The 23,942-nt window shown below is 47.7% G+C and overlaps 1 protein-coding gene across 3 annotated transcripts in view; it reads right to left on the bottom strand.

The window, feature by feature from the left end:
- Positions 1-23,942, bottom strand: part of PLXNA2 (plexin A2) — a 324,357-nt gene that overhangs the window by 98,942 nt on the left and 201,473 nt on the right. For all 3 annotated transcript variants that reach the window (XM_075909971.2, XM_075909972.2, XM_075909970.2), the window contains exons 6-9: positions 20,650-20,773; positions 19,582-19,735; positions 18,258-18,354; positions 13,922-14,036 (exon numbers count right to left, since the gene is read on the bottom strand). In XM_075909971.2, coding sequence (XP_075766086.2) covers positions 13,922-14,036; positions 18,258-18,354; positions 19,582-19,735; positions 20,650-20,773 — 490 coding nt within the window. The remainder of the gene's footprint in view (positions 1-13,921; positions 14,037-18,257; positions 18,355-19,581; positions 19,736-20,649; positions 20,774-23,942) is intronic.

Raw genomic sequence — 23,942 nt, 5'->3', positions numbered from 1 at the left:
AACACAGAGGCAAAGGTGACTCCAGTTACTACAGGGCCACTCCCCTTTATGGAATGACAAGTCTGAACACACCTGGACTCTGGAACAGTGCTGATATTTTCATTGCAGTCAAACGAGAGGGGACATAATTCAGGAAATCTATCAAAGCACCATTGTTCATCCTGGCTTGCTGGGTTACACATTTTATCTTCAGACACAAACCCCAAGACTACCTCCCCAGTCCTCTTTACCCTTTCCCACACAAGCTATCCGCAATTCATCATCAATTGCTTCAGCTTCCCAACTGTAGCTGAGACCGATTTTACTGCAAGGTGGATTGGATCCTCCCAGTGCTTTTTTCTGTACTCCAGGGGAAAAGCTGTTGAGGGGGAAAAAAAAGCTGGGGTGGGGCCGGCATTGCCCTTTTAAGAGATGAAGCCCATTTCAGACATGCAGCCCAGCCGACTGTCGGACATTTGCATACAGAGGTGCTGGTATGCTTCCATTCTTTCCAGGTAAGTTCTAACTGGAGGTGCCAGTACTGCATATCGGGCAGTGCCATCACAAAAAAAGCACTGGATCCTCCTAACCACACACTGAACATTCATTCTAGGTTTCATTTTCCATCTTGTTTCATTCCTGGCCAGTGCATGGTTCTGCCATGAGTGCAGGAGACTGGACTTGAGTTCTCAAGGTTCCTTCCAGTTCTATGAGTCTGTTTTTCAAAACCAGACTGCTCAGCATGGGACATGCTTCCCTTTTTTGTGACCCTCTTTTTGTGTTTAGCAAAATGATTCCAATATCCTATTAATTTCACAATCTGCAGCCCCAACCCTACAAACAATTCCCCTTTTTCTCTCTTACCCTACCCTGTCATCCAACACCTCTGGCTAGTTACACAGCCAGGCCTGTATGCAAAAATGGAGATCAGAGGGAAGTAGTTTTCCTGACCCATGAGCCTAAAGGTTAAAGCATTGAGCTAGGATGTGGAAGAGCGAGGTCCAAGCCCTAACCAGCAGACTACAGGTTATTCGGGTGCCTCTTATTTTGACTAGAAAGCCCAAGAAATCTTCTCAAGCAGAGTTTTATTGACACCAATTCTTACACTGCAAAAAGTTCTGGGTTTTGATTAACTGACATTTTCCAAGGAAAACCCCAACTAGCTCTCTGCAGAAGGGCAAAGCAGTCCCCAGGATTGATCTTCTAGTAGCTCAGTGATGCATGAGCAAGACTTCTCCCACCTTCAGCTGGGACTGGAAGGGATGAAGTTTTGCTCCTGTATGTGAAACTGCACCTTCCGCTCCCATCCATGCTGATGGGTAGAGAGGTGTCCAAATGCTCAGAGATTGGGTTAAAATAAGCACCCTAGAGTTTAAGGCTGGGATTTTCAAGTAGACCCACGGGATTTAGCACCCAAATCCCAATTAATTGAAATGGGAGATGAACACTTCTTTAGAAAATGCTTCTATGAATTCATCTTGAGTCTTCAAAACTGGGTCCCATCTCTAGAAATCGGGTAACAGACCTGAAAGCTCGTCAGCAAATACTAGCTGTAAAACAAATACCTGATTCAAAACGGGTCCAATTCTGCCATGTTTCCTCACAGGGTATTCTCCTGAACTCAATGGGCATTCTGTGCTCTGAGGCCTTCTCTACACTAAATGGAAGATCACCGCTTCTGCAATTGATCTTTCAGAGTTTGATATAGCAGGTCTACTTAAGACTCACTAAATCAAACTCAGAGGGTGCTCCTTCCAGCGTCTGATTCTCCTGCTTCTGCAAGGAGTAAGGGAAGCCGACCGAAGTGTTTGCTCCCATCAGCCTTCCGCTGTGGGGATGCCGCCAAGCTCGGCTTAAGGTAAGCAGATGCCAGCTCCGTAGAATACGTAGTTGGAGTTGTGTACCTTAAGCCGAGCTGCCAGATCTAGTGCAGACCTGGCCAGAGAAATCTCTCTTGTAGGATGGCGCCCTGGCTGAGTGGGAAATGAGTGGGAAACCAAATCAGGCAGCTCTCTATGCACAACAACCCTTGCTTGCACCGGCATGTGGTGGGGGCGAGTGGAAAAGCTGCAGGCTTACAGTGGATGCTCCAAAAGTCTCAGCGTACCGTTCAGACAATAAAACTGCCCGTATGTATTTGCAGCAACATCCGCAGATCCGTTGCAGTCGCTCACTGCAGATATCTCACTGTGTCAGATGCAAAGCCAAGCTAGCTTAGGAGATGCCAGCCCTCTACAAGGATGAACTTTGATATCGCTGGAAGCCAAGATGCTAACTCCCTCCCCCACCATCCTTGCAATATCTTTTAGGCCTCAGGAACTTAAGCCCCTAACTCTTCTGGAAATCGTCCCTTTAGATTTCCTAGAGCTCTCTCAGATTAAGCCTGGAAACAACAAACCCAGCCTGTCATCCTACCAAATCCTTCTGTTTCATAAAGGGAACCTATGCTCCTGACAGGCAGGAGGGATTGGAAGGTGTTTCTCTTTGGTGGCTAAGTGATTCAACCCAATGGGTAGCACAAGCATTTTCTGATCCAGATTCAATATTCTAAGTCCCCCTCGGGATGGCATCTGGCGCTGTTCCAAGAGTAAAACTCTCCCAGACAAATGCAAACGGTCAGGGTGTTACAGACAAAGCCTGAAAGCGCCATCCTCCTGCCAGGCTCAAGTCACAGCAAGTGGAAAGGAAACCCAAGAAACCAGAGGGGACTTGAGAAGTGGGAAGCACACTGCTCTGCGGCAGTCCACGGGGCTGGAGAGAGGCGGGGGGAACACACTGAAATTCTACTTGAGGCCTTTCCTGCTCCAGTGCAGAGAAACACACATGGAAGTGAAAAGAGCAGACACACGAATGGGCTCTTTCTGCCACAGGAACCAGCAGCCTGGCTCCTCCAAAACTAACAGACTACGACAGATTCCGGTGAAGGACCTGGGACTTACAACCGGACTACCCCCTTTTTGTATCAAAGATTAAAGACAAGGGCCCCCACTCCGGTAATGACAGAGATGAGGGGCTCCTACCAGCTTCCCAATGTGTGGGAAATGACCCTGGACATGGTACCACACAGCCGGGGCCAAATTAGTGTGACCAGAGAGCAAGTGTGTAAAAGTGCCAGAGAGCAAGTGTGTTAAAGGTGGGAGGTGATAGGCACAAGACTATCAGGACTTTTGTTCACTCTAGGCAAAACAGAGAGGCAGTCTGCACTGCAACTGAGTCTAATGGCCCACTGCGGGGAGGCAATGGAGTCCTTCCTGAGTTGCACAGGCTTCCAACACAGACCAGAGATCAGCAATGAGAGGACGCAAAGGGTATGTCTAAACTACATGGCTCCGTTGACAGAGCCATGTAGATTTGTTTATTTGGCAAAGGAAAATGAAGCCACGATTTAAATAATTGCGGCTTCATTTAAATTTACATGGCTGCCGCGCTGAGCCGACAAACAGCTGATCAGCTGTTTGTCGGCTCAGCGCGCTAGTCTGGACGCTCCCCTGCCAACATGAAAGCCTTTTATCGACAACCCCCATAAACCTCATCCTACAAGGCATAAGGGGGATGTCGATAAAAGGCTTTCAGGTCGGTGCAGAGCATCCAGACTAGTGCGCTGAGCTGACAAACAGCTGATCAGCTGTTTGTCGGCTCAGCGCGGCAGCCATGTAAATTTAAATGAAGCCGCGATTATTTAAATCGCGGCTTCATTTCCCTTTGCCTATCTGTCTAATCTACATGCCTCCATCGACGGAGGCATGTAGTCTAGACATACCCAAAGTGACAGACGGAGGCTTAAATCCTGAATCAGTTCACAAGTAAAAGAAGCTTTGGAGTCCCAGTCCCCAGCTGTAGGCACATAACGTGAAAGTTGTTCAGTTTATGAAGCCGGAGTCATTCCATTCAATTCTCCATTGGAAACTGGACAGAAAGCGTTTTCTGGGGGTTTGCATTAAATGAGCAGATAAGAAAAAATCAAAAAGCCAAAAATTGAGAATTTGGGAAAAGTGGCATGAGAAAGTTAGATTCTCTTTAAGTTTAAGCGCTGGGCAGGGAGTCCTAATTTTCCTTCCCATCTCCTGTCCCTGCCTGGCCTGAACAACATGATTTAACCCGTGTATTGCAATCGCACCTGGAGTGAGGGAGAAGGGCCCCATTGTGCTAGGTGCTGGACATACCCACAGTGGTCCAAGACAGTCCCTGCCTCAAAGGGCTTCCAGTGAGAGCCAACAGGCAATGCCAAGAAACAGATGAAATAAACTAACAAAACTGCACATTTCTGGGCACCTAGGGGCGTAGTTAAATAATGTAAAAAGGCAGGATATCACTGTACAAACCACATTTAACAGTAAATATCATTCCCCTCATTTTACAGCTGGGCAAACAGGTGATGTGATTGACCCAAGGTAACATACAACCGGGATTAGAAGGCAGGGCTATCTAGCTATGACATTTATACTGCCCCCAGTACGGTGGTACCCGAGCACCTCTCAGTTTTCAATATATTTGTCCTCCCAGCGCCTCTGTAAAGCCTCAATGGAGGTCTGACGCCCCAGAGAACCTCAGGGATTTCTCCTGTGTCATGCAGGAAGTCTGTGGCCCAGCAGGGCTCTGACCCAACTCTCTGCATTCCTGGCTAGTGCTCTAACCATTGGGCAGCCCTTTCTACCAATTAAACGAACTCATTTAGAAGCAAACACAAGGAGGGATCCTTCACCTCTGTTTATTAGGCACTGAATGAAGGCCCTGCCCAGCTCGCAGCTATCCTGACAAGATCTCAATTCTCCAGTAACTCAGGCATGTTGCAAATGAGAAACAGATGCTGACCAATCTGGGGCAGCCAGTAGCTTAAGCTGCTGCCTCATAAAGTCTCTTTTTAATGGCACTATTCCCTGCATTTTTTAAAATTTTATTTCTAATAGGGACTTTCTCAGATTAACCGCCAAGAGTGATTTTAAACACCGGCAGAGGGGAAGACGAGAATCCTGAGGGAATGGAGGGTAGGGGAGGGAATGATCATTGCTCTTAGGTAGTGACTTTACTAGCTGGAAGGGAATGCTTACTGTTTTAAGCATCGGATGTGAAATACTTAGTTCTTGGGTAACCCAAGCTCAAATCACAGCAGGGTTGATTCAGCATTTCTACTGCTAAGACTTATGCTGTGAGGCCTCTCTGAAGAGCCGTAGACTCTCTTAAGAGCTGCAGACTTGTTTAACTAGGGGCGCTTTCCCCTATTTCTTGAACAAAAGTTTGTTCCTTGTCCTCTCTGTTTTGCATTAAGCAGAAGTCACCCTCCACCCCAAAAACAGCTGCATTTCAGTGGTCCTGTATTTAGCTGGAAAGGGGATGAATACTTAGTTTGGGCCTCTAACTCCTTTAGATCTCTTTGAGAAGCTCTGCTTTGCAATCCCTTGGGATGAAAAATGCTCTGGAATTGTAAAGTTTTTTTTTTATTGTTGTTGTTATAACCCTCCTCCCCCCTCAAACCTCTAACTGTCACTGCAGGAGAATCTCAATATTTAGCCCTGAAAAAAATGAAAATATGTTCTGGACCATTATCTTTCCTGGCTGCAATCATTCACTAGACAAGCCGAGTGTTGAAGAAATTCTTTTTTTTTTCCTATAAAGAAGGAAAAAACCCCAGAACTCACATTTTTCAAATCATATCTGCAGAGATAAATTGCTGGTAGCAAAAAATTTTCTACCATCATTAGAGGCAAGGAGGACATAATGGATTTTTTCTTTTAGCAAGGGTTTCACTGGGAGAAAAATGTCACATTGGGATACTGGGGAAAATAAAGAGTCAGTCAGACTATGAGTGCATTCCACTCCGGGGACCGGGGGAAAGCGCAGCCCCTACATGTTGTTTGACAGCTACAATGATTGTATTAATAAGGGGACATAACGTTTGGAATGGAGGGATATTCAGGGAGATTCCACATTAAACAACTGTACAGGCACTTGTGGGGACCACATCGCTGCTGGCTAAATTTATCAGATGAGTGATTGAAGCTACAAAACCTGCAGGGGCTCGTAGATGGTGCTGAGTTTGCTCAAAAGTTGCATGCATTACTGAAAGCACCATTGAAGCCCCTCCATTTCTTGTTTGTGCCCGTTCCAGTGCCAGGCCTAGGCTTTGCTTTCGGTTCTTTTAAAAACATTGCCACTGAAAGAATGCAGAAGGGTGTTGGTGCATACACGTGCTTGGCCTATGCATGTGATGGTGCATATAGGCATTTGTCACTGCATGAATGCACAAGGGCATCTGTGCCTATAACTATTGGAATGCTGTGCACACATGACTGCGTAGACAAGTATGTGTAGCTGTATTTGTAGGCATGTAGATTTGTATATAGTGCAGGGGTGGGAAAGATATGGCCCATGGGCCGCATCCGGCCTGCCAAGCCACCAGATCCTGCCCACGGGCACACTGTTTTAATCATCTGGCTGCTCCCTGTACTTCTCAGCTCCAGGTACGGAGGGGGAGAGACGGGGGGGGGGGGGGGGCAGGCTTCACATGCTGCCCCCACCCTCAGCAAAATCTCTCAGGTTCCATTGGCTGGTTTCTGGCCAATAGGAGCTGAGAGATTTTGCTGGGAGGGTTGGGTTGCAAAGCCTCCCCCCCCCCCCCCAAGCAGAGAGCCACATGGACCTGCCAATGGTTTTGAGCAGCCTGGGACTGGGCAGGCAGGAAGCCTGTCTCATGGGGCCTGCACGGTTGCAGGCCAGAGCCTGCCTCTGACACTCCTCCCACACCCTCCCTTTCCCCAACTCCCTGCCCAAGATCACCACCCCGTCTTGCCCCAAGTCACTACACAAACCTTTCGCATCCCCCCTCCCCTAGGTCAACTCCCTCCCAGATCTGGTACCCTCAGCTACACCCCTCCCCCAGGCCAGAATCCTCTCCTGTACCCATACCCCCTCCCATACCCTGCACCCCATTCTCCTGCCCCAGGTCTTCACCCAAACCCTCTGTACCCCCCTCCCTCAAGTCACAACTCCCTGCCAGAACCAGTGCCCCCTCTCCTTTACCCAAATTCCTTCTCAGACCCCACATCCTCTCCTGCACTTCGATCTCCTACTCCAAGCTCCCTTCCTCACCCAATCTCTGTCACATTCTCTATAGAGAAATGCAGCCTTTGACCACTCACCAAAATCTTGGAGTGGCCCCTCATAAAAAATTATTGCCCACCCCGATATAGGATGCGTGTCTATCCTTAAAGAGTCTTTGATGAGTGATTTTTTAAATCAAAATTATTTTGTTTGAGATACATTGCACACTGAACGAATACGTCTTCCATTGTTAATACACATTGGGTGTTGATCAATGTTTTTCAGAAATTTCACAAAGAGGTGTGTGGGTGCACAGTTGTGTTCACATGCAGACCTCTGCCCTCTACTGGTTGGAATAAAAAAAGCCCAACTGGCAGAAGCCCTGGACAACTGACAGCTAATGGAGATGCTCCATGAACTCAGATCGCAGATGCCTGTGTGACTGATGTGGAGTTTTATCACTGCTGCTGCTATGAAGTTCTGAGCATCCCTGGAGTGCTCCATAAAAGAGAAAGAGAGATGCTGTCAGTGGGAGTACGTGATTTGTTCTATAATCGGTTTACTTTCTTTTCTCATTCATGAGAAGTAAATCCTGTAGTGAGTTAGAACGGGCATCCACACCTCCACTCGCTAAAAACAACCACATAGGCTGAATTTTCTCATTATCCTTCCTGAGATCTGCAAATTGGACTAAGAATCAGAAGTTTCAGAGGGATAGCCGGGTTAGTCTGTAACAGGAAAAACTTTTTAGTAGCACCTTACAGACTAATAAAACATTAGACGGTATCGTGGGTACAACCCACTTCTTCAGGTGCCAGGAGTGTAAGAAGTTCAGATCCAAGAATAAATAAGGGAAGGAGGGGACTCAGAAGGGAATTTTAAGAATCAGAACACTGGTGGGAGAAAGACAGGGTTCCAATGCAAAAGTGATACAGATGATTATAGAATGTCCTGCCCATGGAATGTTTCCACACACAGTTTTGCAGAGAGAAGATCATATTTTATGCTTCTATGCCCCAAGATCCCAAAGGAACTACACAAATCCCACACCAGTGACAAGCAACCAACTCTGCTGCCTTTGTCTAGAATGTTGGGACACTTCCCCTTGAGAAAGTTGCTTATGTAGGGCTTTGTGCGCATCAACTAATTAAGCACAAAAGTGATAAGCCTTAGCCCATTTGGCACATGAGCTAAAACACTTGGACCTGGGTCCTGTTCTTGCCGGTGTCAATCAGGAGCCATTCCATTGATATCAGGGGCATTGCCCCAAAATTTAACCTGATGGAAAAGAGAGCAGACTTTGGCCCTCAGAAGGCAAGCATGGAAAGAAGAAACCACGGACTCAGCACGTTTGCCACTGGTAAAATCCCCATTACCTGACCTTTCATCCTGTGTTTTGTGCAACATGAACTCAGCTGTAACTGGTGTCTTGGCTTGTACTTTATAAAGTGCCATCTGTATTTACAACACTGCAGTTAATAATAATACATTCAAAAGAGCAGTTTAGGTCAGATTCCATTTACAGCAGTGCTGCTGTAGTTTAGATACCATATGGCTGGAATGGATTTTCCTGTTGCTGTCGTTAATGCATCCTTCCAAGAGGCACTAACTAGGTTGATGGACAAATCCTTCTATCAACCTAGCTGGGCCTATACTAGAGATTAAATTGACCTACGTACAGTCCTCGGGCATGAAATGTTCCCAGTCCTGAGTGATGTAGAAAGGTCACCCTATGTTTCAGGCACAGACCAGGCCTTGATCTGTGTTTCTCCCATAAACATATCCCTTTACGACCCTGAGATGCAGTCTGCTTTCAATGTAGTCAGCAGCACAGGGAACTGGATGAAATCCCTGCAGTTTATCGTCTCATCTCCTGTAGTTTCATAGAGTGCTCTCCCTCCTCACTCACTATTTTATTACAAGTTTAACCTCTCTAGTCTGGCACCCTCGGGACCTGACTGGTTCCAAACTAGAGAATTTTCTGGACCATGGGAAGTCAGTATTGTCTAGCAGCATCACCAACACTTCCATTGCTTCCTGGGCTGCTAGAGGACATTTAGGGGGTAAATTAGAGCTAAATAACGGCACAGAACACTGAGAACCAGGACTGGTGGCTATAAACAAACTTTATGGGACCACGGGAAACTTGGCCACACCCAAGAAAAGTGGACATCCGCCTAACTAAAATAATTCTGGACAATGGATGTTTCTGGACTTGACAGTTCTGCACTAGAGATGTTCAACCTGTATCATTTCCTGCGCCCCAGTTCCTAAACAACGATGAGCACACTAGGTTCCAGGTGAACAAACCTAACCATTGAAAAAACGTTACCAATAACCGATCAACCAAACTGTTTCAAAGTTGGGAAGAGTTAATCCTGCTGCATTAGGTTTTTCATGCTACTACTGGTGGTTCTTTTTCTCCAGAGGAATTGCCAAATAGTTTCACCAAACTTGCCTCTCCAGGAGCCAGGCCAGATCCAAAGCCCACTGAAGTCAATGAAAAGACAGCCACTGATTTTAGATAAGGCTCCGAAAGAGCTCCTCCATAGCTAACACATCCCAGGTCTTAGAATCCATGTACCTAAAGGCAGGATTTCCATGGAAAAAAACAGAAGCTTCAGCTTAAGTTGGAAGCAGCCCTGAAAGCATGAAGAGGCACAGCCATTTGTAAAAACATCCTCTAAAAGCAATAATCACTCAAACCTAACCTCCCAAGTGTTTGAATGGACACGACATTTGGCTCTCCATAAGCTCTCAGAGCCTGAAACACACACGGAAATGGCATTATCTGCACATGCTGGACATCAAAGAGGGAATGGATCCCATATCCTAGGAAACTAATAGGATTCATTTTGTTCTCTCTCCCCATTGGGATGGGGCATACGAATGTGTTTATGTATCTACATTTCTCTTTGTCTGCATTTTTTATAAATTAGCACTGACCTATTTTATACCTAAAATCATCACACACACAAACCCACCCTCCGCATACACATTAAAATCATGGTAGAGATCTGATGTGAGTCTGCAGAAGTGGAGAAATTCAGGCTCAAGTCTCCAGCTGTCCTGCCTTGGGGATGGAAGTCGGATAGCGCTATGAAATCCCTATAAGGCCTTATGTCACAAACCTCTTCTTTCTGTGGTTGCAGGTGGGCCCCAGGTCTCTGTATTTTCAGCGCCTCGAGCAGGGATATTTAATCAAGTGACTCGCATTGATATTAATGAAAGTCACGTGACTTTAAAAATCCCTGCTGAGGAATGAAAGAGTTTGTCACGTTAATTCTTGCAGAACTGGCCCCCTGGAAACGGTTTCCTATGGGTTTTGACTGGCTGCAAGGGGATGCCCCACTTAGGATCTGCCATAAATCAGGCTCAATCCACTCTGCTTGGGAAAGTGGACTGAGTGTGTCTCTGTCCATGCTTCCTGCGGCAATGCCTCCAGATTAAATGTTCCCCGTGTATAAGCAATATGATTTTTTTTAAAGGCCCAGTACCACAAAAAAAAAAAAAAAATCAACCTGAGATGTCAGAGTCATGCTGGGTTCTTTCCTTCTTCTGCATCATCCTCATCAATAACAGGAATTCTGCAGGCCAAATTCCACCTCTCCATGACACTGGGCTCAAACCAAATGTCTATGTTCAGATTCAGCTATGAGAGACACCTGCCCCAACGATCATCCGCTCAGCAGGCAAGACTGCAGTTGCTTAACCCTGTAATCAGGTTAGTGTAAGCATCTCTGCTGATGGTGCAAAAGGGAGGAATACCATTCCGCTCACTCCCTTGTTGTTCTGCAGGGCAAGCAGCAGGAAAAAGTAGCCCAAGATTACTTCAGTCATCACAGCTAGCAGACTGGACTCTGAACACAAGCCGGGCGCGCATCTGTGATATGAATATACCATTTCCACCCAGCCACCTTTCCACATGGAACCCCTTTTGAGGGCTCTGGGTTCTGTTTGCTCCCTAACACAAACAAGCAACTCCTAGTAGGATCAAAGGGTGAAGCCTGTTGGGGGAATCCCCACCAACCTAGAAAGATCAGAGCTTTCCCCTCTAGGAAACAGCAAATTACACAGAATTAAAACTTGGCATTCCAGACTAATTCTAATCACCCATGGGAGCATGTATCTGTGTGCAAAGGATCATGGGAGAGCAAGTGTGTTTGCCTGTGCATAGATGTGAGAACTGACCCGCTGTGTGCATTTCTGTTTGGCCATCCTGCCTTCACAGAGGCTGTTCCGGCCGAAATCTTGTTATTTATGTTCTGTTGCTAAGATAATAAGCCCTCTGTTATGAAGGCAATGATAGCTGTGAGCATGAACGTTTTACTAGGGCCCAATGAGATCACCGTGATCTGAACTACATTAAGTGAGGACACTCTTTCCCAGATATGTATCTCACCCCATGAATTTGCAAAAAGGAAGTGCCCATAATAAAGGCAGCCGGAATACAGCGTGTACACAAGTATCAGAGAGGTAGCCGTGTTAGTCTGAATCTGCAAAAGCGGCGAGGAGTCCTGTGGCGCCTTATAGACTAACTGAAGTGTAGGAGCATAAGCTTTCATGGGCATAGACCCACTTCATCAGATGCACGTAGGGGAAATATCCAGAGGCAGGTATAAGATCCACTACATGCATCTGACGAAGTGGGTCTTTGCCAACGAAGGCTTATGCTCCAACACTTTGGTTAGTCTATAAGGTGCCACAGGACTCCTTGCTGCTTGTGTTCACAAGTAGCAATTAATTTCCTTTAAAAAAAAAAAAAGGCAGGCAAAGTTGGCCTTTGGTGGTTGTGCCCTCATGCGTTGTCATGGGTACAGGATAGCCATGATGAACAGTGGACCATCTGAATGGTTACCATTACCCTACATCAAAATGGCATCAGACAGCACAAAACCTAGTTCTTAACAGTGGAAGCTAAGAGAGAAGATGCACTGGGTAAACAAGATGGAGGAAATGCTCAGAGACATAAGTAAAAGGCCTCCCTGTAATAGAAATAGAAACTGGTCCTCTAATTCCTGTGGATTAGAACAGAAATGGGAAGTCAGGGGTCCTGGTCTTTTTCCTGACTCTGCTACTCACATACTGCGTGAGCCTGGGTCAATCATGCTCTCTGTGTATGTCTATTTCCCCAAATGTAAAACTGGGACAATAAATCCCTACCTTACCCTACCAAAGTGTTTTGAGATCAGTGGACTGAAGGTGCTGCTGAAGCATAAGGCAGAATTGCAAAGCCTATGGAAAAGGGAGAAAGTGCTAAACAGGAAGGAAAATTATCCCAACACTGAAGAGTAGCAAAAGCAAAAATTCCTACTCCTTCTTGCTCCCTTGAAAGGAAGTGACTTGGTTTTGTATCAGGATGGTAAAGCTTTCACTTTGTCTTCAGGGCTGGGAGTTTCTCCTCTGGCATCTTCACACTCTGCTGCTTGAAACACTTCTTTGAGGTTTTGAGAGTAAACTGCCTCCTTCTTGTAGGCCACAGAACGGCAGCAGCACCTGTTCCCAATTACCTTTGTTGGTCTCTTCGGTACCGCTGATTCCCCGCTGCTGTACGCACACATGTAAGTCGTTTATGGGGTTTTTTTTTGTTTTACACTTCTCTTGGCATCAATATAACCAGAAATGCAAGACTAAAGCAACCCAGGGGGCATTCCTTGTTGATTTAGTTAGAAGCCCAATGAGCTTCTAAAATGTGATAAAGGGAACTAGACATTGTTTCTTCTCATGGCTCAGCATTTTGTTCTCTTCCCTCTTGCTCCCTTTGGGGCCCCTCTCCCTCTCTGGGAGATTGGATGATAGTCAGTTCCCCTTGATTTTCAGATCCTCACCCTATTTGATGGATTTAGGGCTCCCCTGGGGTTAAAATGGAGTAACAGCTGGCAACCCCCATGGCCAGAGACCTGAGGTAAGGCATTTCATGGCTCTCCACCAAAAGGACACTCCATAAGCACATGCCTGCTGCAGATGTTGTAAAGACACAGATGTAGAAACAGCAAAGGCGGGAAGCAAAAGCCCATCCACAATGAAAGAGATTTCTAATAGCAGACACAGCTGTGCTCACCACCTCCCCCAAATAGAAAGAAGATATGATCCATGCCCAGAAAAGTTTACAAACTCATAGCGCTGTCAAGTGTCATTGTTCTGGCTAGCACCCTGGCAGTACCTGTGATGTCTGCAGTGGAAGGAGCTAACAGCAAGAACCCCAGATCAAAAAAGGTAACAGATAAATTCCCTGATTATGGATCCCCTTCCAAAATTTGGCAAACTGGCTAGCAAGAGTTCCCTCCCTCCAGCTTTTTGACACATTCCCAGAACTGAACCCTGAGTTATTAGCAGATATGGGCCCAAGTCATGCAGTTTGGATCCAGAATCAATTACTTCCCCAACCCTCACAGTTATTCCAATGAGGCATTCAAACTTGGATCATTATCCAGTCAGAAAATCAGATCTGGAACCCAGCCCAGTTGACGAACCTCTAGAATGTCTCCGACCAGCACTACAGTTGACCTGCTTTGTGATCTTTGGAAAGCCACTGCAGCTCTGTGCGCCCCATCTATAAAATGGGGTTAGTGATGCTGATGTAGCTTTGAGGTCCTTGGATGGGAAGAACTGAGTTAGTCGGAATGTATCCGACCCTCAGCGGTGGAATTGATTCGGACCCATCACCATTGCTAGGTGATGACATTGTCCTGCTTTGTTCATATTTGCTGCTAATTCTGCACTTTTGGGAACCAGCAGAGAGCAGATGCACCAAATACAGAGAAAAATGGGACACCTCTTTGCCAGAGAGCCTCAGCCAAACATCAGATATGCTAACCATACTGTACGCTGCTCCACAGAATGGACAGGTTAGCTTGGAACAGAAAGAGTTCAATAAAAAAAAACCCCAAGCAAATCCTTATACCTCAGAAACATTGATCCGTCCTTCCTGAAACGAGCAAGTTGTGGGGTCATGAGTGCAGAGGTTGCGGTATTTGCACCAGTGGCAGCGGAAAGCACTGTTCACACAAGAGAGGCACCTGTAGAGCCAGAGACAGAAATAAGGTCTGGGTTACAGAGATGTTCATCAGGAATTGAACTCTGTCTGAATTTATACATAGGAAGACATGTTCCGGGTAGAAAACTAAGACAAAAACTCTACAAAATCAGAGACCCAATAACCTGCATGTCAATCAGTTATTTGCTCCTATTTCTGCCTCCCTCCATAGTTTCATCTATTTAGATTGGAAGTTCTGCAGTCTAGTGTAATTACATACCTGTGAGATGTCTAGCACACTTCTGGGCACTAACAGATAATAATGCAAAGTTAAGGTTGAGAAAGCAAGTTCTCAAAAGCCCAGGACTCTGCCCCCTGTGCTCATGTCCTAAAATATATCCAGTCTTTAAATGGATTATTAATACAAGTTGAAGCATCTTATACAACATCACATATGGGCCAAGAAAATACAATGTAGTGCAATCTTGACTGATGTTAAGCCTTCGTGATATCTACTGAACAAGCAAGATTCGAAGAAATTTGGCTCAGTGGTTTTCAATAATTAGAAGAATTTCAGATCATCAACTGTAAATGTTTCTATTTGTCCTTTTTCACTCAAGGTCAAACCTGGAGCATATTAGATTGTTCCAGGGCATAGCAAATGTCTGTGCTTTATGTTGGATGAGGCCAATGGTGCAGGACATGGGGTAAGTCCATCTGACAAGGATCTGGCTGGGTATCCACTATCTCACAGATCCTTATATACTGCAGGTAAGCTGGGTGGCTCATAGCAGTTGTTGGTATTCACAATAAAGCTTCATTTGTTCTCAGAAGCTAGGTCTACACTAGGATTAGGTCTGTATAACTATGTTGCTCAGGGGGGTGAAAAATCCATATCCCCGAGTGATATTGTTAAACCAACCTAACCCCCCATTGAAGACAGTGAATAGATTGATGGGAAGATTTCCCCCTCGCCCTAGCTATTGCCTCTTGGATAGGTGGAGTACCCATGTCAGTACTCGGGTCAGTGTGGGTAATATCTTTGAAGCACAGAGTGATGCTGTTGGTACATTTTGTGTTGTCAAGTCCTCAGTGACAGTCCACGGGCATCGTTTCATACAGTTTCGTGGGGTCCCCAATTCACTCAAAGGCATGGGCTTTGCAACTGAAGGGGGGTTTGCACCCCATCTGTGCAGTGAAGGGACAGCTAATGGTCTGTTACTTTCTTTCTAAAGTTACTGTCACTACAATGCACTTTTAATGGCTTCCCCTTTTTATAGCTGAGTTATAGTTTCCTTAAGCATCCATAGTGACCTTAATAGCTAAGGAAGCTTATTCTAATCATAAAAATGCAAATCTGGTGAGGAATATCAGGCACTGTGAGCTTATTTAATTACTCCTTTATTTGACCCATTTCTGCCTCCGTTTCGGTTTGCTGCACTTGGACCTGGCTGTTGGACCATTCCTGCCTTGGACCTGGCTATTAGCTTTCGGATTTGAGGTAGAAGCAGATTCTCTGCCTGCCACAGCCCAGCTGAGATTACAAGAGGAGAGTCGTTCTGATGCTCAAGCCCAACAGTTTGTTTCGGCGCGTGTGGTTTTCTCACCGCTGTCTTCAGCTCCGCTCTGGCTCAGCTGGGAAGGGGCAAAGGTTAGACAAGGAGTCGCAGACAAGCGACTTCTTCAAAGCTCGTCCGCAGAGAGCGCATCTGCTTTTTCATGAGGAGAGTTTCTCACACAGACGCTCCCCCACCACAGCAAAGTCCCTTCAGAAAGCAGTTTCCATTTTTAAAACAAGTCCCCTTTACTTCTGAACCAGGAAGCATCCTTGTTGCATGGCCTCTGGGAACCGCTCACTCTGGGAAAGCTTTTATCCCCTCCCTGCTAGAAATGGGCCCATACCAGACCTGTTTATCAGGTTCCCCAGCGCTCTCTTGACCTTTGTGGGGGCACAGTTTTTAGCTTTGCACAACAAGAACCCACCTGATGAGAGTTTGGAAAATCTCCCCATCCCACAGCATGCCCCCTTTCGACAATCTCAGACCTGACGCCCTTTTCCTGGAAGCTAGGAAGCCTCAAGCCAAAGGTGAAAGCAAGACGATGCACCACTAAGGAAGTGGCTGTCTAGTGTGGGGGCAGCTCCTTTACCCCTGTCCTTGCCCCTGCCCAGAGCTGAGGCTGGCAGGAGGGAACCCCAGCACGTGGGGGTCCCCCATCCCACACTACTGATACTATTACCCTCTTACTGATACTGTTGCCTGGCAACCACTCCCAGCCCCTCCCCCCACTACCCCACATTTAAATTTCTTACAGGTACTGTTGCCTAGCAACCACTCCCAACCACCTGCCCTGAGCACCCCCTACAACAAGGGGTGGGGGTGTTGTGATACAACAGTACCTGTAAGAAATTTAAGTTACTGTCACCCCTGCCTCAAGCTGTCAGTTATTGGCATGTGGGGTGCAGAGAGGGAGAGATCTGTGCAGACGGTTTTGGGGGAGCTCTTGGGAGGCTCACGGAGTAATTCTCAAGGGGTGATGTGGGCTGCAGCTGCCACTTTCCATTCCAGGCAGGTCACCTCCAGCTTTAAAACGAGGCTGGACAAAAGATCGTTGAATAAACCAGGAGACGACCCTGCTTGGTACCCGCTAAGTCTGCCAGCAGGCAGGGTTAACAGGGCAGTTCCAGCGCTAACAACCACAATTCTGAAGCCAGCTGTCCGATCCCTGGCAGTAGGAGTTGCTTCCCTAGAGCCGTGGCTCAGGCCTGCCCTTCACGAGCTGGTCTTTGGCATGTTTATTCCCTGTCTCCCGTGTCCTGCACGTGTTTCACGGCGGCCGTTTGTGGTTTCTGACTGTCTGATCCCACCGAGATCTTCATAAACACTGCCAAGATTTTAACAAAACAGACCACAGCCGGCAGCATTCTGCCTCATGGGCTTCTGGGGCAAAGGCTGCTGCAAGGAACACACTGCGGCAGTACTGGGCTCACTCCAGAGCACAGACTGAGGGCCAAGAGGTACCAGAGTCTAAAGACTGCCCTCCCCAAGACAGGGATTTACTGAGAAGCTGAAAAAAGCTCAGAGCTCCGTGGTGCTTCCCTGGCATGACCTGAAGGGAAGGAGACGCAACACAGACTTCATCTCTATGGCTACGTCTAGACCGCAAGCCTCTTTCGAAAGATACTTCTGAAAAAGCCTCTTCCGAAAAAGAGCGTCTAGACTACAACCAGCACTTTTGAAAGAGCAAGCCACTTTTTCGAAAGAGAGCACCCAGGCAATCTGGATGCTCTCTTTCGAAAAAGCACAGTTTGCATTCCATAGTGCCTTTTTTTCAAAAGAGCACTATTGAAAAAAGGTGTCCTTCCTCGTAAAACGAGGTTTTCCATGGTTGAAAAAAACTGCCACGTTCTTTTGATTTACTTTTGAAAGAACGCAGCAGCAGTCTAGATGCAGGGGAAGTTTTTTTGAAAAAACCGTGTAGTCTAGATACACCCTAGGAGAGGCATTTTTTCTCCCTCTGTGTCTGAAAAACAAGATGAAAAGCAAACCCCAGCTGAGTTCCCTTCACTCAGCCCCTGGACTCTTCTGGCATAACCACCCTGTACACCTCTTGCTGCCCCACCCCTTCTTGTCTACCACAGAACACAGCCCTGTGTGGTCTTAGCTGCTGCAAGGCCTCTGTGTCTCCTATCTTGCTCGGAGCGGCTCGTACGGGAAATTCCCAGACATGTTCTTTTCTCCCCCCACAGCTGCCTGTGAGCAAGGATGGAGTTGAGCTCACAGTTGCAAGATCATGCAGCTTGGGGGCACCAGCAGGTCAAGCTCCTTTCAGGCACGCTCACTCTCTGAGAAGGCAGATAAATCTCTACGCTCTCAGAGAAGCTTCCACAGGATGGGGATCTCTTGATTGCCTCTCTGTCGCCGATGACTCAGAGGTCAGACTGTGCCCGGCATCAAGCCAGAGTCTCTCTTGGCCTACGACTGAAAATCGTACTCCAGTTCTGTTTCAACTCTCCGTGCGGCTCCCACGCACATTTGGCCAATGCCCATCTTGACGTGGTCTAGGGCCATATACAAGACACATGAGAGCAGTTCTGTATGATGGCTCCTGAGGGGTGCATCAGCTGTGGCACTTAGGAGGTTAATAAAGAAACCCATTCCACTGTATACCGAGGCAGCAGGCTCAATTCAGGGGCGGGGGAGAACGGAGGGGCTGCGATGCTGGTGGGGATGGAAAGCAGGAGAGAAAGGTGAGGGTGTCTTACAATTGGTGAGCACTGCAGTTGTAGAATTTGAACTCCGTGCTGACGAACGTTTTGCCTGTCTCCTTGGATTTCAGCTGGAGCTCCAACCCGAACCAGTCTGGGGGGGAAAAGAAGGGAGGCGGTTAGGGGAGCATTTCACTACAAATAACAGAGCTCATGACAGACGAGGTACTCGAGTTCTCAAGGCTGCCTTCTGCTGTGGTGCGAGAAAATCAAACACCTCTGGTCCCAGTGGTGCACTAAGACACCAGATTGGCCCATGAACGGCGAGTCTGCGCTGGGTCGTTGAACGCTAAAGGCTTCTGAGAAGCCGATAATCCACACATTGTGGATCCTCTGGGGACGCCAATGAACATGCCAGTTCCGCAGCTGGCCAGTGGAGGCTGCTACAAGCGTATGACAAGACCTCTCCCCAGAGATGCTGGGAAGCTGAGCCAACACCCTCCCCCCACCATAGAAGTCACATCACATCTAAAGGTGAGATGGGGAAATGCGCTGGAGATGTAGGATTCAGACTCCATCTCCACAAGTGACATGAGTGTGGCGGTCTCATCTCATCCCCCAGCGCAAACTCCCAACAGAATCTATCTGAAATGCAGCCCAGGAGGGGGTGTTGCAGGCGAAGATGGGGGCAGGGGAAGATTAATAGTGCTGAGGAGGCGACGCAAGAATAAACTGCACTAGCTGAGCTGAGCGAGGGAGGTTTGCTCTTCACTTTCCTAGCTCTCTCTCCCAGGCCCCGACTTCTACGAGCACTCAACTTCAACGCAGAATTTTACATATAGGAAAATATCAGCAGGAAAGCGCAGATGACACTTGGACACATGCCAAGGAGAAAATGAATTTAAAACAAGTCGCATTCTGATTCCGGAGAGAGCGAGGGAGAGGGGGACTATGACAGCAGTGACATTAATGAAGAAACAACCCAAAGATCAAAACCAAAAAATAGAAACCTCATCCACCTACTCTCAGCGACTGAGTCAGGCCTGAATGCAACCACCCCCACACTTTCACCTCCCACATCTGCCTTGCATGAAGGTGAGATCCCTGGGGAGATGAGAGACAAGGGGGTAGCTGGCTTGAAGATTCGCCTGTTATTGGGATTCTTTCCGCACAGCTAACACCCTGCACGTCAGGGTTGTTACAGGGCAGCCCGTCTGACCCCACTCCTGGATGGTGTTTTGTCGTGCACCGTGTTGGTGGGGCTCAGGCTGTGGTCTGCTTTGCCTGGCAGCTTGATCGACTCAGCGCTCGCTGGCTCCACCCTCCCATAAGGAGAAACACACGGCCACCAGGCAGTCCTTCAACCAGTAAATCAGCTCACCTTGGTCCACGGGGATGGTGGGGACATCTTTAGCCGCCGGCGAAATGCAGACAACCTGGCTGCCGGAAACTTGGCCTTCCACCTCAGTGAGGTTTCCAAAGAGACAGGTTATTCCAGCTGACAGATCTGGTGCGTCACTTACCAGCATGCTGAGCTGGAGCAAGGGAAAAGGAGAGGAAAAAAATACAATCAAGATCCCATTTGTTGTCAGAACTACCTAGAGTTCCCTTTAGATTTTCAGCACCTGCTGCTTCTCAATGGAGTATCAATGCTACGTAAGGCCGAAAGGAAGAAGCGATCTCTGGAGTTTAGTGCACGAGCCTCTACCTGCATGAGCTAAAAGTCAGCGAAGCTGTCGAGCAAACTCATTCTCTCTCCATAAGTAGTCTCAGTGCCACTACATGGGACAGTGACCCTCACCTAGCAGGTGTGGGGGTTATACCTACACAGAGATGAAGACTAGACAGAAAACACACAACCACTCTTTCATTGTAGCCAGAGGAGGAAAGGTCAATGGTATTGTAATTTCTTTCTCCACTGATGTATGATGGTCAGACCGTCCCCTCTAGCCAGTCTTTGGGGAAAGGGCGGTGGGTGTTCTGGAAATAGCCAGCTGCTGAGAAATGCCTGTCCCAGGGCAGCACCTGGAACAGAATAGGTGGGGAGCGTGTGCAGCTGCTTAAAAAGGAACAGCTGGCAGCCTGTCGGGTATGGGTATGAGGAGCTAGATCCTCCCAGCGGGACAAGTAATGGCTGGTGCCAGCTGCTTAGGAAACAGAAACTTTTCCTTCAGTGTTTGACACTGGCTGGTAGTTGCCCAGTGAAAACGTGGGCACTGAGGTTGGATTTGGGAATGGGAGTGTCTGTGTCACTTCTGGCTCCCCATTTTGGAGGGGCTCAGACGATCACTTCCCTTCTCAACCCCTTCAAGACCCTGAACTCCGTGCCCATGGGAAATAAATCTGTGGAGACAGAAATGGCTTTTGTTGTTGTGAATCTGAGTTGGTGGGTCTGGAGAACTGTCAGCCTGGCCCCTCAGATGGAGAACTGCCTGCTGCTGGTACCTACCGGAAGGCTGTGCTCAGACACAGAGATGCTGCTGGGCCGCACGGTGACCCTCATGCACTGGCTGAGGCTGGCTGCAAATCGTGACGGCTCGTCTGCTCGCTCGCACTTGTCCTTCCGGGAGCACCTGAAATGCACACAAGCATCAGTGCAAAGGGACGCCCGAGGAACACTTCACTGTCACACAGCAGCGGGTGCCATGGCTGGCCAGGACTGTGGTGCATCGGAGCTGAGAAAGTGCAGCAACAAGGGATAAGAACGACCAAGACTGAGGCACATCAACAGCTCTGTGCACAGATACCAGGGCTAGAACAGCAAGCGCCGATGCAGCAGAACAGAAGAGAAATGCACGTTTGGGGCAGGTGAGAGAAGAGAATGAAAAGATCATTGGGTCCTATCCAAACGGTGCCTGATCTAGGAAGTGTTGAGCACAGCTCCTGTGGACTACAGGGGGATCTGTGGGAACGCAGCATTTCTGAAAACCAAACCCACTATCTTTGGCTCAGATGAGCTCCTCGTTTCTGTCAGCAACTCACACATAATCCACCTGCTACCTTAAATCAAAAGCTATAAAAGGCATTTGCAAGACAGCACCTGTACTTTAATTAAAAAAAACAAACAAAAAAAACCCAACCAAAAAAAAACAAAAAACAAAAACTACGTGGCTAATTAATCTCTTCCCAAAGCTGAGGGTCTTGAAGGACTGGAAGATGTAATTTCTTATCCCCAGGCTGGAGCCATGAGAGTTAAATTCAACTGTCATGCCTGACTCTCCCCGCCCTCCACAAGGAGCCATTAAACGTGCCAGGCTGAATGGGGAGGGCTGCCTCTGGAGCGTGCCGTTCTGTGTGCTCATCACCAAGTCCCTTCCGCTGAGGAGGACCTCAGCACGGAGGGAAATTTTGATTCACAATCAGCGTGGCTCCCTGAATCAGGCGAGGTGAGGTTAAAAGGGCTAATCCAGTCCCCCCTCCCGATGCTCCCCCAGGACCGGAAATGAAGGCGCCATTCAACACAACAGGGGACCGAAAACGCTATGCAGACGCCAGCCGCGACCACAGAGGCAGGAGCGTTTTGTAAAGCACTTTTATTACGGATGGGTTTAGGGACCCATTCAGACTGGGGTCCCAATGTGCTAGGCTTTGTACACGCACAGACGGGCAGCGAGACCAAGGGAGTGCAGCTGGGTTTGTACACAAACGGGATCATTTTACGACCATCAGTATAATTGCAGTTACATAACCTAAAATAAAGGGGGCAACTACAGCCAACTTGGGGACGCGGACACCTGTCCACTATAAGCTGGAGAGAGACTCACCAACTTATTTTACATAAAGCAATTACCATTAAAGTCAACACGACCAGCTGTTCCTGAAGAGTGGTATCAGGAACAGCGTATCATGGCGCTTTTCTATCCTAGGGTATATAGGGAAGTAGAGTCCTTCACATTCCACTATACAGCAGGGGCTGGCATATGTTGAATTGATATCAACTTTCACTCACTATTAACCTCCAAATGCCATTATAAGGCGCTTGAGACATGCCCCTCCCCCCATGCCTTACAGTGCTTTTCTAAGGGCCCATTTGAATGTATTTGCTACTTTACCAGGGGTGGGCAGCCTCTTTTGGGTCCGGGGCCACTGACCCACAGAAAATTCAGTTGTGGGCCACACAAAAGTGAGAGGTAACCCCCCCCCCCCACACACACACACAAACATTCCCCTCGCACACCAGAACCTGGGTGGCTCTGGCTAGTAGATTTTGTGCCCCCCCTACATTCTGGGGTGGGGTCAAAAATGAGGAGTTCAGTGTGTGGTAGGGAGCTTCTGGGAAGGAGGCTTGGGGCGTGGATGGTGCAGGAACAGGCTGGGCGGGAGGTAGGATGCAGGAGTGGAGTGGGGATGCGGGGTTTAGACGGAGAGGGAGGCCAGACTCCCAATGCTGGAGATGGGACCCCTGAATTTCAGGGGTCAGATCCAGGCAAGCCAAGGGCTGGATGCAGCCCCCCCCCCCACCTTTCCCAGGCCATAGGTTCCCCACCCCTGCTTTAAGCATCAAAGTGCTATTCTACTTAGGACTGGAATCAGCAGAATGGATATTCAACACAAAAGCAGGTTTGGCTGTTTTGTTTTCCTTTTGACAGTGCTGGGCGCAATCTTAGGTAAACATCTACATTAGCAGACAAACTGACTGCTCCACAAAGAGTCTTAATCTCCTTGTGCCAAACCTCTCTTAAAGGAGGTGACAAGAGCCTTGCAAAATTGGGACTCAAAACAAAACAAAAACAGAGCTGTCTTCCTTGCTGAAAGGCTGCTTGCTTCTGAAAAAGAAAAGCACTAAGAGGTTACTGCTTTCCCTTTCCCAACAGCTGTTCTGATACCTGGCAATTGTTGTAGCCATCCTCCTCTCCTTCCCCCACTTTCCCTTTTTTGGGAATACAATAATGGGGTCTACATATGAATGCTGCTAAAGAAAAGAATTATTGAGGTTTAAGTGACTGTGTAAGATAGCTTTAAAGTGAGCTCTTGACTGGAGCTTTTATCTCATTGACTCACTGGAATGGCTCTTTTTTTATCATACTATTTATGGCAACAGCCCTAACAGAGACAAATTGGCCTGTAGACAATAACATACTTGCAGAGAACAGCATATAGAGAGAGCCTTGCAGATTGCAAATTCCACTGGACCAAGGATACTCCTTAATCTCCTTGAGGACTCTGCCTACCTCCCAAGGAGCAGAACTGCTGGAGGAGGAAGAAGAATTAACGACAGTCTGTCTTGATTATAAAAATGAATGAACGGAGATCATGCCCCGAGTTGGCTCTTGGGAGGACTGTACAGGAGGCTGTTCTTTTTTCATTCTGGCGGTTAACCAAGGAATCCAGACCTTTCCCGTAGCCATTTTCTTGTCTACGGGTTTTTGGAATCTCCTGTAATATCCCAGACTTTTAGAAGACTTCTTAAATCAAGGTGTAACGTAAGTGTGTGTGCTGAATCCTTCTTCAGCGGGAAGTCCGTTACCCTGCTGCTGTGCTCTGCTACTGATTTACTCCCTTAGATCAAACGTTACTGGGCTGAACATGTGTCCACAGAAAAATTAACAGGACAAAATTAATGGGCAGCCTGAAAGGTCTTCAAGGCAGAGGTTGTCTTCCTCTACAGCCCTGCCGGCATGTCTAACGAGCGAGTAACAGCAAATCTCAGAGCCCCGGTCTACAGACTATGGCTCAAGTTATGGTGCTCCACACAGCCGCACAGATGTTCAGACTTGGGTTGGAGCATCTGACTCTGAGGTG

Source organism: Pelodiscus sinensis, chromosome 27 (genome assembly GCF_052426305.1).
Source record: "Pelodiscus sinensis isolate ZL-2025 chromosome 27, ASM5242630v1, whole genome shotgun sequence".
Lineage (NCBI taxonomy): Eukaryota > Metazoa > Chordata > Testudines > Trionychidae > Pelodiscus > Pelodiscus sinensis.
The sequence above is the reverse complement of the archived record's forward strand: the minus strand, read 5'-3'. Positions and strand labels throughout refer to the sequence as shown.